The sequence below is a fragment of the Bemisia tabaci genome, chromosome 6 (assembly GCF_918797505.1).
Source record: "Bemisia tabaci chromosome 6, PGI_BMITA_v3".
NCBI classification, from domain to species: domain Eukaryota; kingdom Metazoa; phylum Arthropoda; class Insecta; order Hemiptera; family Aleyrodidae; genus Bemisia; species Bemisia tabaci.
Genome location: NC_092798.1, coordinates 10,651,452 through 10,666,767, shown reverse-complemented (window position 1 = coordinate 10,666,767; position 15,316 = coordinate 10,651,452). Strand labels below are relative to the sequence as shown.

The 15,316-nt window shown below is 36.3% G+C and overlaps 2 protein-coding genes across 2 annotated transcripts in view; both read left to right on the top strand.

Moving 5' to 3' along the window:
• LOC109038612 (cyclin-L2) overlaps positions 1–5,836 on the top strand; it is a 40,660-nt gene extending 34,824 nt beyond the window's left edge. The window contains exons 6-7 of the mRNA XM_019053716.2: positions 1,851–1,999; positions 3,046–5,836. Coding sequence (XP_018909261.2) covers positions 1,851–1,999; positions 3,046–3,433 — 537 coding nt within the window. The 3' untranslated portion in view covers positions 3,434–5,836. The remainder of the gene's footprint in view (positions 1–1,850; positions 2,000–3,045) is intronic.
• A 1,987-nt stretch (positions 5,837–7,823) lies between these two features.
• On the top strand, positions 7,824–14,778 carry LOC109038702 (uncharacterized). The gene is made up of 3 exons (XM_019053870.2): positions 7,824–8,110; positions 9,371–9,598; positions 11,090–14,778. Exons 1-3 carry the CDS (start codon positions 8,050–8,052, stop codon positions 11,470–11,472), a joined length of 672 nt encoding a protein of 223 aa, XP_018909415.2. The 5' UTR covers positions 7,824–8,049; the 3' UTR covers positions 11,473–14,778.
• Positions 14,779–15,316: the final 538 nt, after the last annotated feature.

Sequence of the window (15,316 nt, the reverse complement as noted above, 5' to 3'; positions counted from 1 at the left end):
CCAACTCCAATGCGCTTCAATGGTGGAACCTTAAGCCACAAGCAATTGTTGTTGTCCTAAGCTGAATCGCTTATTTGATGGGTCTGCGTGAAGGTAAGAATTTTAATTTACTCTATCAATTTGCCAAGTTCTTACACTTGCTGTGTAAAGAATCAAATGTCCAGTGCGCATTTATCATCTGGTAGGTCTCCTCTTTGCACCTGTGGATTACGAAGAGTTTGAAGAATTACTTCTGTTTTTGATAGTCAACTTTTCTGAAACATACAGAGTTATGATAATTATAATTTACATCTCCAAACTAGGTGTAGCCTTGTCTAACCAGTCAGAAAGTAAAGATTTTCAGCTTAAAATCCGAGAGTTTTGAAGTCTAGTCTCTGAAGCTTCCCATTTTGGTTGATGAAAAGGGATTATTTATTTTGCGAACTTATTTTAAGCTCTAAAGAGCACCTTTTGCTGGACGTTTTCTTTTCACTGAGTTACTCATGTTCGCTTTTTCTTCAAATCAATCAAACAGCACCGTTAGTTGAGCCAGCGAGAAATTAAAATATAGTTGGGCAGTGAATAACTCAACGCGATTATTATAGGAAGTTAGACTGTCAAGCCTAATTCCTAAGCGAGATGTAAAAGTTCGAGAGAAGTTAAGTCCTACTAATTATCCTTATGCCTAGTCAAGCTAGCGAGCTTTACTTCCATGCAGCTAAAGTCTGATTTTTAATGTACTCACTTCTGCTTGTTACATCAAAACTTGAATGCTGGAAGTGAAATATGTTAATTTTTTCAGTCAGATTGCCAGACAATATGCTATGTTTGATTTAGTATCTTGGATTTTTGTTAATTTTTACTAATTTTGTGAAAATTTACACTTCAGACTGTTTTTATTGCCGGTTAGGTAGTATGTCACATTCCAGAATCCCTACAACAATATGCACGATTGCACATTGAGTCCAAACTGGTAATGATTGCTGTTGCTGATTAAAAGCGTGTGATCAACGGGAAAAGTTCTACCGTCGCTGAATCAATGAAAATGTAACTGTTTCCATGACCAAAAAATAAATGGTGGAAAGGGAATGAATACGCTGAGTTTGGCCACAAAAGATCATCGGACCAAGTATCTCTGTAATGCTTTGTGTATTGATTTTGCAGTTTTTTCATCATGTTGAGCATTTTGACACAAGTGTAATACATATTTCTCTTTTACGGTGTATCGTAATTTCTACTTTGATTCCAATGGCCTGAAGTTGAAATCCAAGTTATTTTTCAACTCTCGAACTGTCCATCAAAGCATTCTGATAAACTTAATGAGTTGCCTGGTTTTCAGATTTGAATCTCAATTTTAGTGTTCAATGACTAATAAACTAGGAACTAGAAGCTAAAATTAGAAGCAGAAAAAAATCAATGCGAGATTTGCTTTATAAATTTCATCAGCAGTAATTTTTTTGGCCTGCTCCAATGTGGACTGTTCGCCAACGAGTCAAAGTAGCCCAATAGTTCAAATCCAACACCATATTAAGTTAAGCTGATATGGAGTTTATTAACCTAGCCTTTGTAGCAAGTTGTGTGTGTTCTTCCTACATAAAAGTTGCTGCGGCACTATCTTAACATACCCAAATGTTACCTAATTTCTAGTACAGAGAATCACAAAGCAAGATTTTCACTCTTTTAATGTGTGTCAGGTAGATTGTAAGTATACAAGTGGCAAAATTGTGTTTTCCTTTTCTGAATTGGAGATTATTAATGAAAGTTTTTCCAAGTCTTGACTGCTAGATAATTCAGAATTTTGATTTTATTGTCAGGCAGGTACATACAGTGTAAAATTGTTATACGTTCAATGTAAATTTTTTTCGTTTCAGCCAAACCAAGAAAAATTAGAAGCCGAAATCGAGCGGATAAAACTTGAACAGCAAGCAGTCCAAGCTAGATTGAAGATTTTGGCGTCCGGCAACAACACACCAACTAGTCAAGCATCCCCTAATTGTAAAGAAATCTTTACCTCCCCTAGGTAAGAACGGAGCTCTAATTTTTTTTATTTGAGAAGATTAATCAGATTGTGAATAATTCTTATTTTCATGCCCGAAGTATAAAAATCAGCCGGTAATCCATCATGTATCTCATTTTGAAGACGTATCCAGTCCCTGAGAAGTTCAGGTTCATAGATTCTTTTCACAAGTGATGAACACACTTTCAGTGTTGATAGCGCCTCTTCAAGAATATTTTTTCTCTTTTTTAAATCTAACAAAATAGTCCTCAAAAGAGGCAGGTGAAAGGAAAATTTTTTTGATTTTTCCGTCTGGAGTTCAACTTTAGAAAAGTTTCAAAGATACCTTTTGATAATGAAAAATTTCTAAAACTTTCGTCACTCTCTCGCTCCCCTTGCAGGTAGAGGAAGTATTGCTGTTCCTTTAAAAAAAAAATATCGAATTTCCTTCATTTCTAGGTTTTCAAGTGCAAGGAGTCAATATTATAATTAGGGCTGTGCGAATATTCGCAATTCCGAATATTCGCTTCGTTTGCCTCGCGCACTATTCGCAAATTGCGAATAATCGCGCCTTCACGAATAGTGAATTTCATTTACATTTTCAAATATTCGGGCCGTCATAAGGAACAAATTTTCAAATATTCGTGCCATCAAAAATAACGAATTTCCGAGTGGCAATCGTGAAACGTTGTGAGGACCTGCGCAAGGCTTCCGCTTCCATCCGAGACATCGCGAACGGCGGATCTCCTTTGATCTTCACCGACTTTGCCGAATTTATAAACAGCGAGCGCAATTGCGACTGGCCTGCATATCTTGGTTGCTCTAAGAGAACCTTTTGTAATATTTGCGAATTTTCACACTAAATGAAGTCATTTCAAATTATTCGTTTTACTATTCGTAGCTGTGAATAATTGACTTAAATTATTCGCTATTCGCTTCGTCATTCGCGAATAGTTGCCGAAATTATTCGCTATTCGCTTCGTTCCAAAAATTCACTATTCGCACAGCCCTAATTAGAATACTTGTTTGTACTGTTGGTTCTAATTGGAATCTTTCCCGTGTGTTCACAGCCGTAATAACCATTCGTCAAAACACCGTAGCAGAAGTAAAAGCCACAACCGGAGCAGGAGTAGAAGCCGAAGCAGAAGCAGGAGTCAAAGTAGGAGCCGCAGCTACGACCACAGCCGAAGCCGGAGTAGAAGCCGAAGTCGGAGCCGGGACAGGAGGGACAGAGACCGGGATCGCGAACGAGAGCGTGAACGAGATCGAGATCGCGAGCGTGAGCGTGAACGTGAACGTGAACGTGAGCGTGACAGGGACCGTGGACGCGATCGAGACCGTGACAGGGATTACGATCGCGAGAGGGATCGTGATCGCGAACGTGAGCGGGATAGAGACCGCGAGCGTGACCGGGATAAGAGTAGATCCAAGAAAAAGAGTAAGTACATCCACCGGTAATAATTGCTCAAAACGCCAATTTGTATTTCGATTTGATCCGAATCGTGTCGGGCCTAAGGCAGTGCTGATCCTAGTAATTGTGAAAAACTACTGATGACTTGAAAATTCCGTGTAATGAGAGGTGGTGTTCTTCAGTGTTTGAGCGAGCGGGAGAGAATTCCCTCTGTTCGGCTTTTGAGTCTAAGCTCGCTGGTGCTTTTTCAAAATTGATGCAATCGTAAAATAAGTGTCAACTAGGAGGATAGTCGGAGTGTCTTAAATTTGCTGGATAATTTCTTGTCGATTATTGTATTGTTCACATGCCGTGTTTTAACCTGGCATGACTGCATACCCGAGGAGTCTGCTAGTCTGTCAAGGAATGTGGGAGATGTCAGATTTTGCCTCCCTCACATGAACTTGGTGGACGGGATTCAGACTCGGAGGATTGTAGGAAGAACAAATTCATCTCGATAACCTCTTGTGGGATTACACATTACTATAATAAACAAAGCCACTTTTCCTCCGTCAGCAACCAATGAACCAAATTGAGTTAAATCTAATTAAATTTTTCTTTTATGCCGTTTTTATTTCATCTGCTTTTTTCAATAATTTGTTTTTAAAAATTCACCACCAATTTATCGTACTCGTTTGTGCGTACTCACTACATTTTTCAAGTCATCAAGTTTTTATTTGGATTTTTCTGATCCAGGAGAAGGAAAACCAATTTAACTGAATCAAAGCTACTGTCATTAATTGTATATTTCCTACTTGTACCTGATAGAAATGTGTATTTGAAAACTTTTTCTCTCTCAAGATCTGAGACGTTACTTATATTTTTTTTTTTCTTAGCTTTGTATACTACGTTCAAGATGAGGTGGTCTCAAAGCCATCATGTAATCGTAGTAGAAATCTGTAATTTGTGTTTCTGATAGCATTGCAAGTGATAATCTAAATCTGTAGAAGAATGAACTTAATGGAAGTTGCACTCTTGAATCGTTGTTTTCTTTTGAAGGATCTCAAAATAGTGTTTTTTGCAGCTGTAGGTATTCCTCTGCCTATGTTGTATTCTAGAGGAGAAGACAATTCCCGAATCATGATCATGCATTTATTTTGTGAAGTCCTAAAATATTGAACTCTTTATGTTTTGTAGATTTATGCTCTTAAAAAATTCAAAGAGAGTAAAAAACTATTAGCACAGGAAAATGTTGTCCTAGATGTTTCCAAAAAATAAAAAAATTTAAAGAAATACATTTATTATGAAGTGAATTTAAATTAAATTATAGCCTCTGGTTGCACCTAATTGATGTTCTCATGATATAATGTAATTGTGTTGCTGAAGAATCATGGGAGGATTGAATTTTGTTTTTTTAATTCAAGAGCACTAAAATGTAGCAGTAATTGCCGAACACTATATCTCTCAAAGTCTAAATTGTTTTGTGCAGGGTTATTTGTAATTGAGTGCAAATAATTTTTGATAGATAATTCGCGTAATTTCAAATCATTGTAAAATTGGACTGAATGCAGCAGAATAAAAGCAAATCTTACCCACTGTAGTTCATACTCCACTATGAATCACTGGCAAATACATAGTTAAACTGAGTCCATTTTTCAAAAGCTTTAAAGTTTTCATCTGCTTTACTTTTCAGTGCAAGAAAATGAGGTAGTAGTAAAATCAAAATCATTCAATTTTCAGCTGGAAAAAATAACGTATTTAGCGCTTTTCAGTCAAAATCAGTCCAATTATTACTTTAATTATCACCTTTGTACTTCCGTTTTCATGAACAAGTCCTAGAACCAGCAGTGGCTGTTCTCTTTGGAGTGTCTAAAAACCAGATTGTCGAAATTAGGACTTGTTCTTTTTACGTCGTAACACAATTGGGTCAGAACTTTTGGCAGCTATCACGAAGTGAAATTTTAGTGTGCGGGCTTCATTTTTAAAGTTAAATAAAAATGTATGTCGCCTTTGTTATTCAGGAAATGTATGTAAAATGAGGGAATGTTTCCATGAATTTTTAAAAAAATTTGTAAAATTGTTCTCAGCTCGTTTGTTGGATTTCTTTTTCATGGATCTGATAAATTCACTTGTTAAATTTACACGAGCTATTCCACTTGCGGTCATAACATGCAACGAATCAAATTTCCTAGATTCTATTTGTATTTTTTGTCGGTCACCATCAATAACTATTAATGAATGCCCATCAGTCGAAGTGAAAGGTGGCTCATGTGTTCGTGTGCATTCATCAGTTCAGCATTGTTTGCTTTACTTGATCGCGAAATTGGATCATTTTCTTTTTTATAAAATTCTCAAGATCTCGTTAACTTATTTTGTTAAGAATTTTTCTTTGTATATGATGAGAAAACTTGTCAAAAATTGCCACAATAATTGTAAATATGTAGTAAATTTTATTTTTTACCAAAAGAAAATATCTGTGGTTATGTTTTTTACTAGAAAAATTCCTTTAGCTCTGGTCAACTTTTTATGAGACATTTTCATCTATGAACGTCTGACCTTAGCAGAATCGTTGGATTTCACGATTTCTGAAAAGGGGGGCCCGTTCCTCAATTTTAAATTCACTACTATCAAACTTATGAGTTTTATATTTTACACTTTTTCACTGAATACTGAAAAATGCGTTTTTCCTATTTTCGATTTTCTTTTCAGAAAATGTTAACATATTCAGAAATTCAAGGTCTTCGCTTTTGAGTTTAATGTAACATTCAAATTTACCTCATATCTTATCGAAAATGTGCCATGAAGGCCAAGAAAATACAATATGTAGTTCAGTGATCAGCTAAAGAACACTTAACAAGTCAGATGACTGAGGAATTGAGTGCAAAACTAGATCAGTGATAAGTCGAAGCAATTTCATATCATACCAGCAGTAAGTGCTTTGTGCTTTCATGGACAACCTTCTCAATTGGATCGCATTTAGCAAAATGGAACCAGCGTGGTCACAGTGTTTTCAAGATCATGCAACTTCCTATTTTGTTTTAAAAATAATCATTGTATGTCCAGTACTGAAATTTACACAGCTGTTATTTTTTTCCTTGAAAATTAACAATTTTACGCTGGTTCCTTTTTGCAATCCAATTATTCATACTGCCCTTAAAAATGAAAATGATGTGAAAGAACTTTACGCGGCAGCGGTAGAGACCATAGTCCACAAAAACCAGGGTCTCTACTATCGGGTGAAACTGGGGAAACCCAGAAGATGGAATTCTGAGGGAAAACCCAGTGAATTTGATGTTGACTCAGGGGTTTTCGCTTTTTCAAATGGAAAATTTATCCACTTCAACATAAGCAAGTATAATCAAGACCAATCCACACAGGTCAGTCAATCCTGAGGACGAGTTTTGGTACCCTACTGCGCAGTGACATAGTATTGAGTGCCAGCAATATATTTCTTATGGGAGCACCCATTGTGATGTAGCATTGAGTGCTGCGAGTTAGGGCCGGGCGGGGGAGTGGATTTCACAAAAGCTGCGCAATGATTGACCTGTGTGGATTGGTCTTGAGTATAATCTATTTTGTAGAATGACAGAGGTAGCCTTTTTGAGTTATCAGCTATCAGAACAATGAGTGATGGTGTAACACTTTCGTGACGAATGAGTCTTTTAGAGTTCATGCAATAAATCAGGAAAAACACAGGGAATTTGAATGCTAAAAAAAAAAAAAGAAACCCTGTAAAATTCATAATTAAATTATTGACATCAGATTACATTGTAATATTTTCGAAGAATTTAAGGGAAAATAAATTTAAAACTAAAATTATAATATTTAAAAAATGGTATTTTACTGGTTAGCCACAAGAAAAAAATCGATAATAATTCATTTCCCATCTGCAGAGTACAAAATCAAGGCACTGGGTGTGATGAGGACACATCTAGGGTGCGATGTTTCAGAATCTACGCTAGTGCTTCATTAATTAAAAAAAAGTAAATGCGTGTACTTTATTGACATTCTAGAATATTTTTCAAAATTCCCCAATGTTCTTCCACTTCTTAAAAAAAATTCCTGGTAATTTTTTCATCAATTTTCTCCAAGACACAAATTAGCGATTGAAATTCTGAAGCAGCATCACAACCAAGAAGTGCCCTTCTCGCACCCAAAACCTCAATTCAAAATACAATTCTACGACCTTCAATGCCACGAAAATAAACTGAATCTCCCATGCCTAACTTTATTTTAGAAACCCTGTGAAATGAATGTGAGTTATCCGTCAAATCCAATTTTTTGACCCAACTCCACTAAAATCGCTTTTCCGATCATTTTTCACCTAAAGACAAAGATCCCCTCCTACCATGGACCGTCAAATCGTCAATAATGATCCAATGTGCTTAAATAGTCATTACGGGCCAATTATATATAAGTGCAAAATACGATTTATCCATACGCGGACGGATTCTGAATGCGCGCTCTCTAGCGACGAAGCCGTGAAACAGCGCGTGCATGTCTGAGGTTATGTTCATGTTTTTGTTTTGCTGCACAGTCGGCTTTTAATTCACGAAAATCCTATTATTTACCATGATTTTAGGAATGCTTGTATTTTGCCCGAAGATTTTAAGTAAATAGTTCTACTTATCTGCTGTTGTTCTCTCAAGTTTGCTCGTGCATTAAGGACCCTGGATAACTCACAATGAGTCAGTTCGCTAACTCTAAACTTTCTCCTCATCACAACGTTGTCAAGGATGAAAAAGGTAAAATTTTATATCTCCCCTCTACTTCAAACTTTTAAACGTATGAGGGAAACAGTCTATCGAGATGTGCTGAAGAATGCTGCGTATTGAGTTCATTGAACCATATGTCTGTCCATCATGATCGAACGTAGTCAGTCTTACCTTTTGTCATTCAGTAAAGCCATCTCCTCTCTCATTCAAGCAGAAATTTGCTGTCCTTTGTAGTCTACAATCATACTTTAATAAGCCAATCATGAGGAGCATCCAATTCTTACGATAGTGTAAGGTATACTCTCCGATTATAAGTAGAAATTCAGGGATAATGTTTGTCACCATGCTCGAGAGCTTGGAGACAGAGTGTCATGTATCATGCGAAAAAAAGGGAAATAATACGCAAAATTATGGATGTATGCAAGTAGTCTGCTTGCATCATCATCAAAATCAAGGATTTTCCGCTACTTTCAGGTGGAAAGGAAAAAACAGAAGTCTCATTCCCTTCCATAGTGGTGGAAAAAAACACCAGAACAATTTTACAGCGATACTGAGATGGGCGCCTTATTTCGCAGGATTTCACGAATCTCCTGGAAATATTGCGTACTTCTCGCAATATTGAGAAGACATGCGCGCAATTTCTCACATTTAATAAAGCAAAAATCAAGTAAGAAACAATTCGAACTCAGGTGAATGATGCGCAATTTTTTATAACTGCTGGAAAAATCGCATCTCTACCGTGATTTAGAAGTGATGACTGCATAATTTCTCAATTTGTTTACGATATCACTGTGAAAATAGCGCTTTCTCCATTGCACTGATGTAAATTGTGCTTAACTTCTTAGAATTTGATGAATCCCATGGAAATATTGCGTATGTCACGCGATATTGAGGGCATTAGCGTGTCGTTTCTCACTTTCACACGTAGGAAAGGAAATGAGCAACTATTCAAACTCCGGTGTGGGTATGTGGTATCACGCGAAATTGAAGGATAATCATAATTTTCTGCTCATTTCTACTTAGTCTGTGCCTTCCATGAATATTATACTCGCACATCATTAAAGTCAATATCATTTAATTCAATCAACATCTTAAAAACTTAACTAGTACTACCAGTATTGTCATCATTGAAAAATCGTCCTTTACACTTTCTGTTAGGGAAATACATTTTCTCTGTAACGTGTAACAGTCCATATGCATTACATTTTAAAAATTTTAATTGATGTTTAATTCATCTGTTTCATAAAGCTGTGAGATCCAACACTAAAAGGATAAATTTTTGCTCCTTAGGTTCTTTCATTCCACCAACGCAAAGGCCAGATGGAACATGGCGAAAAGCAATTCGTGTGAAAGAAGGTTATGTTCCTCAGGATGAAGTTCCTCTGTATGAAAGTAAAGGCAAGCAATGGGCCAGTCGAAACACACAGTTACCCTTTGGTCTCTCTCCAGTATCATCGCAACAAGATTCATCAAAGCCTTTTATTCCTGGTCTTGTAATTACTGAGGACACCCCAAAAAGTAAGTTCACGTTGGATCCTCTGAAGTGTTGGTCTGTTGGTTCAGAGCGTACCAATCTTGAAGTGATATTAAGTAAGACCAGAAACTGGTTTCTAGCAAATGTTTATCGTGAATTTTTATTCCCGTCTACAACTAATAATACCAATTCGTTTCCCATAATAAATTGAAAATAAAAAGTGACTGAAAATTAAATGTGGAAACCTAAGATAAATATTTTTCTAGGTTCACCGTTTTTTAATGAGATACTGGCTTTTAAAATGATTCATTTGTTCAAATGGCATTCCTCTCCCAATCACGAATGAACAATAGGACTACATTTTGCAATTAAGAACTACAACTTCTAATCCATAGCCGTAAAAACACTCATTTACATAGGGAATCAAAGGTACATACGTGGTCTCTAAACTGAGTCAAATGTTGTAGTTAAGCTCCTAATTGAAAAATGCAGTTCAATAGATCTGCTGCTGGTATCACTGAATTTTGTTTTGATGGTGAATTTTATGGATGAAAACTGAGATCAATGAAATTGGTTGAATTTATCAACGTGAGTTATAACCGAGTCATAATAAGAGTCCCTCTGTCTAATATTAAAAATTTCCTCCACAAAGGTGTATACATTGATACTGATGAGGTACCAGTGGATACCCTGGATGAATCAAAGAAAAAAAAATTCACGTAGAAATTGCTGCTTCTTATATCTAAGAGAAAAAAAGAAAAGGAATTCCTTTCCAGAATTTGTATGGTGCTCTTTGTATAAAATATATCAGAGATTGGTAGATCCATCCACAAGTTGAGTGTTAGTAAAAAACAAAGGGGTAAAAAATCCTCGTAAGTCGACCGAATTTACACTCACGAAGCTTCTTTAAGTCGATTTTCAAACATCTCATCTAAAATCTACGTATAGGAAGGGGCAGGCAAGTTCAAAATGTTAAATATTACTTATTTTTTTTAAAAAAAAGTAGTGATATCTTGTGGAGGCAACGCTTCATTACTTTTGCACAATTTCTGGACGTCTGGAAAATCCAGAAAGTCACGAAATTCATAGGAAAAGTCAGGGAATTTCGTGAGCAACGTTAACAGAAGTCAGCGTAGTTCAAAGCGAAAATATCCGAAGGAAAAATTGTATACCAAGGTCAGGGAATCAAAAAAATTTTGAAGTCAGGGGAAAGTCAGGAAATTGAAAATGGAAGAAATCATGGAAACTTTGCTTTCAATATGTTTTATTCTTTGTGAATTTCGAAGAAAAAACTGCATTACAAACACACAAAAAAATGTCTCAGAATTTTGATCAAATTCATCTTTGTAGAAATACCGTCTTATTGGCCTAAGGTGGCGTCACCATATTTTGGGCGATGAATCATAGGTTTAACCTGTTTGCCGGTGTTTTAATGGGACAGAAAACTCTGAAACAGAACAACTCAAACATTTTCTAGATTATTATATTTTCTTACTTGACGATAATTTCATACAAAACTTTAATTGCATTTTCAGAAAGCAAATCGAAAAAGAAGAGCTCGGGAAGCAAGGAACAAAGTGCAGGCCAAGGGGAAAAGAAAAACGCACAAGCAAAAGATAAGACTGCTAGTGAGAAAACTAACACTCCATCTCCGAACACTAAGTCAAATAAGTCTAAAGATAAATCCGGAAACAACAAGAAGGAAGAAGTCCCAGCGGAGACATCCGCGGAGCCAGTTGATCTCAAAAAGAAACTGAGAAACGTCAAGAAAAAGTTAAAAGAAATCGAGGCCATAGAGGAGAAAATGAAGACTGGTGGCTCAAAGGCTGTTGATGCTGATCAAAGGAAGAAAGTGGCAACAAAAGCGCAAGTACTTCAAGATATTTTAGAACTTCAACAGTTGACCCTAAATAGTTAAAATTTCTGTCTGTGATATATCATTGTTATGAAAACATGGTGAAGAGTTTGAGCGTTCATCAGCGCCATTAATATCAAAATGGAAAATGTAGTTTGATGCTGTCTGATTGCTTACTGTATATTCTATAAATGAAGAGATATTACATACACATTTTTGCGGATGCAGAAATATCTCCCTTCTTCAGAGCATATCAGTGGTGAAACAACAAAACGACAAATGATTATTTTCTGTCTTATTTAACTCTTTTCAACAATGACAGATCTCAGGTAGTACACACATTTTTGTGGGATCCCTCTCAAGAACATTCTTCAGAAACATTGTACATAAACACTCTTCAAGTAGAAAAATAGATCAGGAGTGAAAATTTTAAAACTTTTCATTGGCGACTTATGATTTTGTTGTTTCACCATTGATATTATATGTACAGTACAAGTCTTTTGGAATGAGAAATGCAAAAATTATAAAATCATTGCACAGACAAGAAATAAGGAGAAAGTGTAAATGACACTGGGACTAAATTTAAAGATATACTATTACAGTGAAGGTCTAAGTAATTTTTTATAGTATGTACGATGACCAATCAAACAGTGTTATGGCCAAAATTTATTTTTCATTCATGTAAAAATAAGATGTGAAATATGACTTAAGTAAGTACTCTAAAAATATCTTTTCGCCAATATTTTTGTTCCTCTGACAAGGAGAGGCCTCTATTCCCCATGAGATTTCGGCCAATTTTTTCTCTATTACAGTCTAAGGGCAACTAATAAGCATTGCTCAAGCTGTTTTCGCCAATGGCCCCCTCATACACCCACTAAAATCAATTGAAAGGAAAGATGCACTTGTCTAGTGACCAGACCCTTAATACTGCGTTTGACTCAAATCAGCCTTGTCAGTGGCAGTGACGCAGTGGTCAGGGACGCTTTCGCTCAACCAGTATGAAGTTGTGTGGCGGAGGGTTTGAATTTCATTTTAAGATCATAAGTTGTATCAGTTTCCTCTGCACCAATGTACGTATATTTTTCTTTTCTATGTCAATGCTGAGACTAGGAAACCTTGTATCTTGATTTGCAACGTTGTGAATTTCTTGATGTCTCTCTTTTTTCGCTCTAAACCTAAAGTATTGATTGAAGAAAAGCAATTATCATTTTATGAAAATAAAACAGAAGCCATTTCGAAACACCAAAATGGAGGAACATGTAACTCTAATTTCACCATTGATACCTTTCTCCCTTACAACGTTGTGTCTATCACTTACATTGTCATAAGCAACAGTACCCTTTAAGAGTTTAGACACATTCAATGATGAAAGTAGAAAAATACTTATTTCAAATGTGGTGTTTCAGAATATTTGCTTTTATGTAATTTTTACAAAATCATAATTGCTCTTATTCAGTTGATCGTCAAGACAAAAGAAGAAACATAAAAGTAAGCAAGAAATTTCCGATGTCACAAAACAAAATACAAAGCTCCCCAGTCTCAACATCAATGTAAAAAAGAAGGGTATATCCATATAAAACAGATAGGGAATTAAAACCTCTAAAAAGTTAAATTGTTTTCAGCATGCTTTACGATTTTGACCACTTGAGGCAATAGACTGATTTAGTGGCTACATCATTCGATATTATATCGAACTCTAGGTTCAAACCAAAACAAACTAACATAACTTCATTTATGCATTTTTCATGAGTTAATTGTGTTAATTCATTAGAATTTAGTCATTGACCTGTCATAAACGAATTAAAGACTCATTAAACACAAGGAATTTTGATTGTAAGAAACACTTGGACGCATTATACCACCATGGCGCAAAGGGCGTAAGTCAGAAACAAGGATCTGAGTTTGTTTATATTTGAACCAAGGGTTCTATATTATAATGAATGATGAGCCACTTATCAGTCTATCCTGGGTACATAGAAGCGTCTCTGACCACTATATCATAGCCTTTGATAAGGCTGGTACATGTCAAACACAGTGGTTAGGGTCTGATCACTAGATTCACTCATTTTCTCCAAATTTCAAAACAAATTTGTGGGTGTCTGGGGGGGGGGGGGGGGGCGACACGGCAAAAACGGCATGTGCCAGGCTAATTACTTGTGCTGTGCTTGGACGGACTCAGGATAAAGAATTCAGAGCAGAAAACTCGTTGGACCCTTTAGGCCCTTCCTGTGTGAGTGTAGCGTTAGGGGGAAAAGCAATTGAGATCTGAAGAAAGAATTAGAACAGACAATGATACAGCAGAAGTTAAGTGGGTGGCAGCATGCTTTGACCAACTCTCACCCGAGGCTCCAGACTTGTTGAATGATATTGGTGACTTGTCCCTGGAGGATGGTATTCCCTCAACAATCTCTAATCAGCTGGACAGATTTTGAGAAAACTATGTGTAATCATGACTTTCCCCAGGAAAAAAGACCCTAGTCTACAGAGGCAAATTATTCTGAGTAGCAATTTTTATTACCTTGAGTAAAAAAATCAGAATTGGAGTTTTTTTCAGAGAACACCCTCTATCCCCTGGAAGAAAGAGCTACAAGCAGTTTGGCTCATTTCATTTTTTGTATTAGTTAGGAACTTCTATTTCTGACTCATTCATAAAAGCACATACCTGCACATGGAAACTAATGGCTTCATATTGTTGTTTACCAGGCAAAGGAACGTACCTCATTAGTGCTGTTTCAGCAGGTATTTTTGCAAACATTTAAGTTTTTCATAAGAACATGGTCGCATGAATTTGTCCGAAAATTGTAGCGTCTTTTCTCACAAGTGTAAATATTAATTGCTAGAAATTTCAGGCTAAGTGCGACGGTCCTTTAAAAAAATGAAATATTAGTATGAAGTACTGGAACAACGCATTCAAGGTACGTTTCTTGTGCGGGAGACAAAGATATGCTGTGCCTAATATGCGCCATGAATAGTAGTCCTTACTTGGAAACCTCTTGTTGTTGTCAGACAGTTTTAAGGCCTGAATATGGCAGATGGAACTTTTCAAAAGCTGTTTTTTACTCTAAACTCCAGAGCATCATTACTCTGGTTTGGTTTAACAGTTTTCAGGCACTTTTTGTGTCAGAATGTTCGCAGGATCATCAGGTTTCCCATAGTCTCTTGGAAATTTCAGAGTAAACAATCATGTGAGTAAAATTTCTCCATCGCCTGATCCTAGACATCGTTTGACGCAACAACATATGTATGTAAAAACTATAGATTGGCTGATGATCATATGCTTTGCCAGTGGTGAGTTTCGTACTCTACCAGGAGCAAGAGTCAAGTTAGGATAAAGATAGTCAGTTCCCATGGTTTCTAAAGCCCAATTCACACCATCAAACTTTTCATTCATTTCTTGGATGCAACTTGTCTAAAATTTTGATTGTGTGATACTGAAAAAACCGGAAGTAAAGTATACCATGTACTCTAGAATCAAATGAATGATGGGGAAATTAAGGCGAAACCTTGTTTTTTAACCTGAAATTTTGGAACGTCTATGGGGGGGGGGGGGGGGTCCTGACACAAAGTCATCCCTTAATTTAAAATGTTTTGGCACTTGGGTGCTTTTTTCGGTGGATAGTCACAACTAATTTTGATTTGGAGGCCACTGACCGATGGCAGCTTAAAATGCCTGAATGGCAAAATAATTTTGAATACTTCTTATTTTTGCAATTATGAAGCATTTGTAGAGTGAGACGGCAGATCTGTCATCTTGATTCTCGCCAAAATAATAGCAACATCTCTTTTGTCACACTCTAAAAGTCTCTTGGCTTTTAGACTCTATACTCTGCCAGTGTTTACTTATAGTTTTTAAGTCTAACTTAAAAACCAAACTGTGGAAGTTAAAAAGTGACTCTAGTCATAACGT

Excerpts from the sequence above, each read along its gene's own strand:
- LOC109038702 (XM_019053870.2), top strand. The coding sequence starts at position 8,050 with ATGAGTCAGTTCGCTAACTCTAAACTTTCTCCTCATCACAACGTTGTC. Across the intron at positions 8,111-9,370 it reads CGTTGTCAAGGATGAAAAAG|GTTCTTTCATTCCACCAACG; the intron begins GTAAAATTTTAT and ends TTTGCTCCTTAG. Across the intron at positions 9,599-11,089 it reads TACTGAGGACACCCCAAAAA|AAAGCAAATCGAAAAAGAAG; the intron begins GTAAGTTCACGT and ends TTGCATTTTCAG.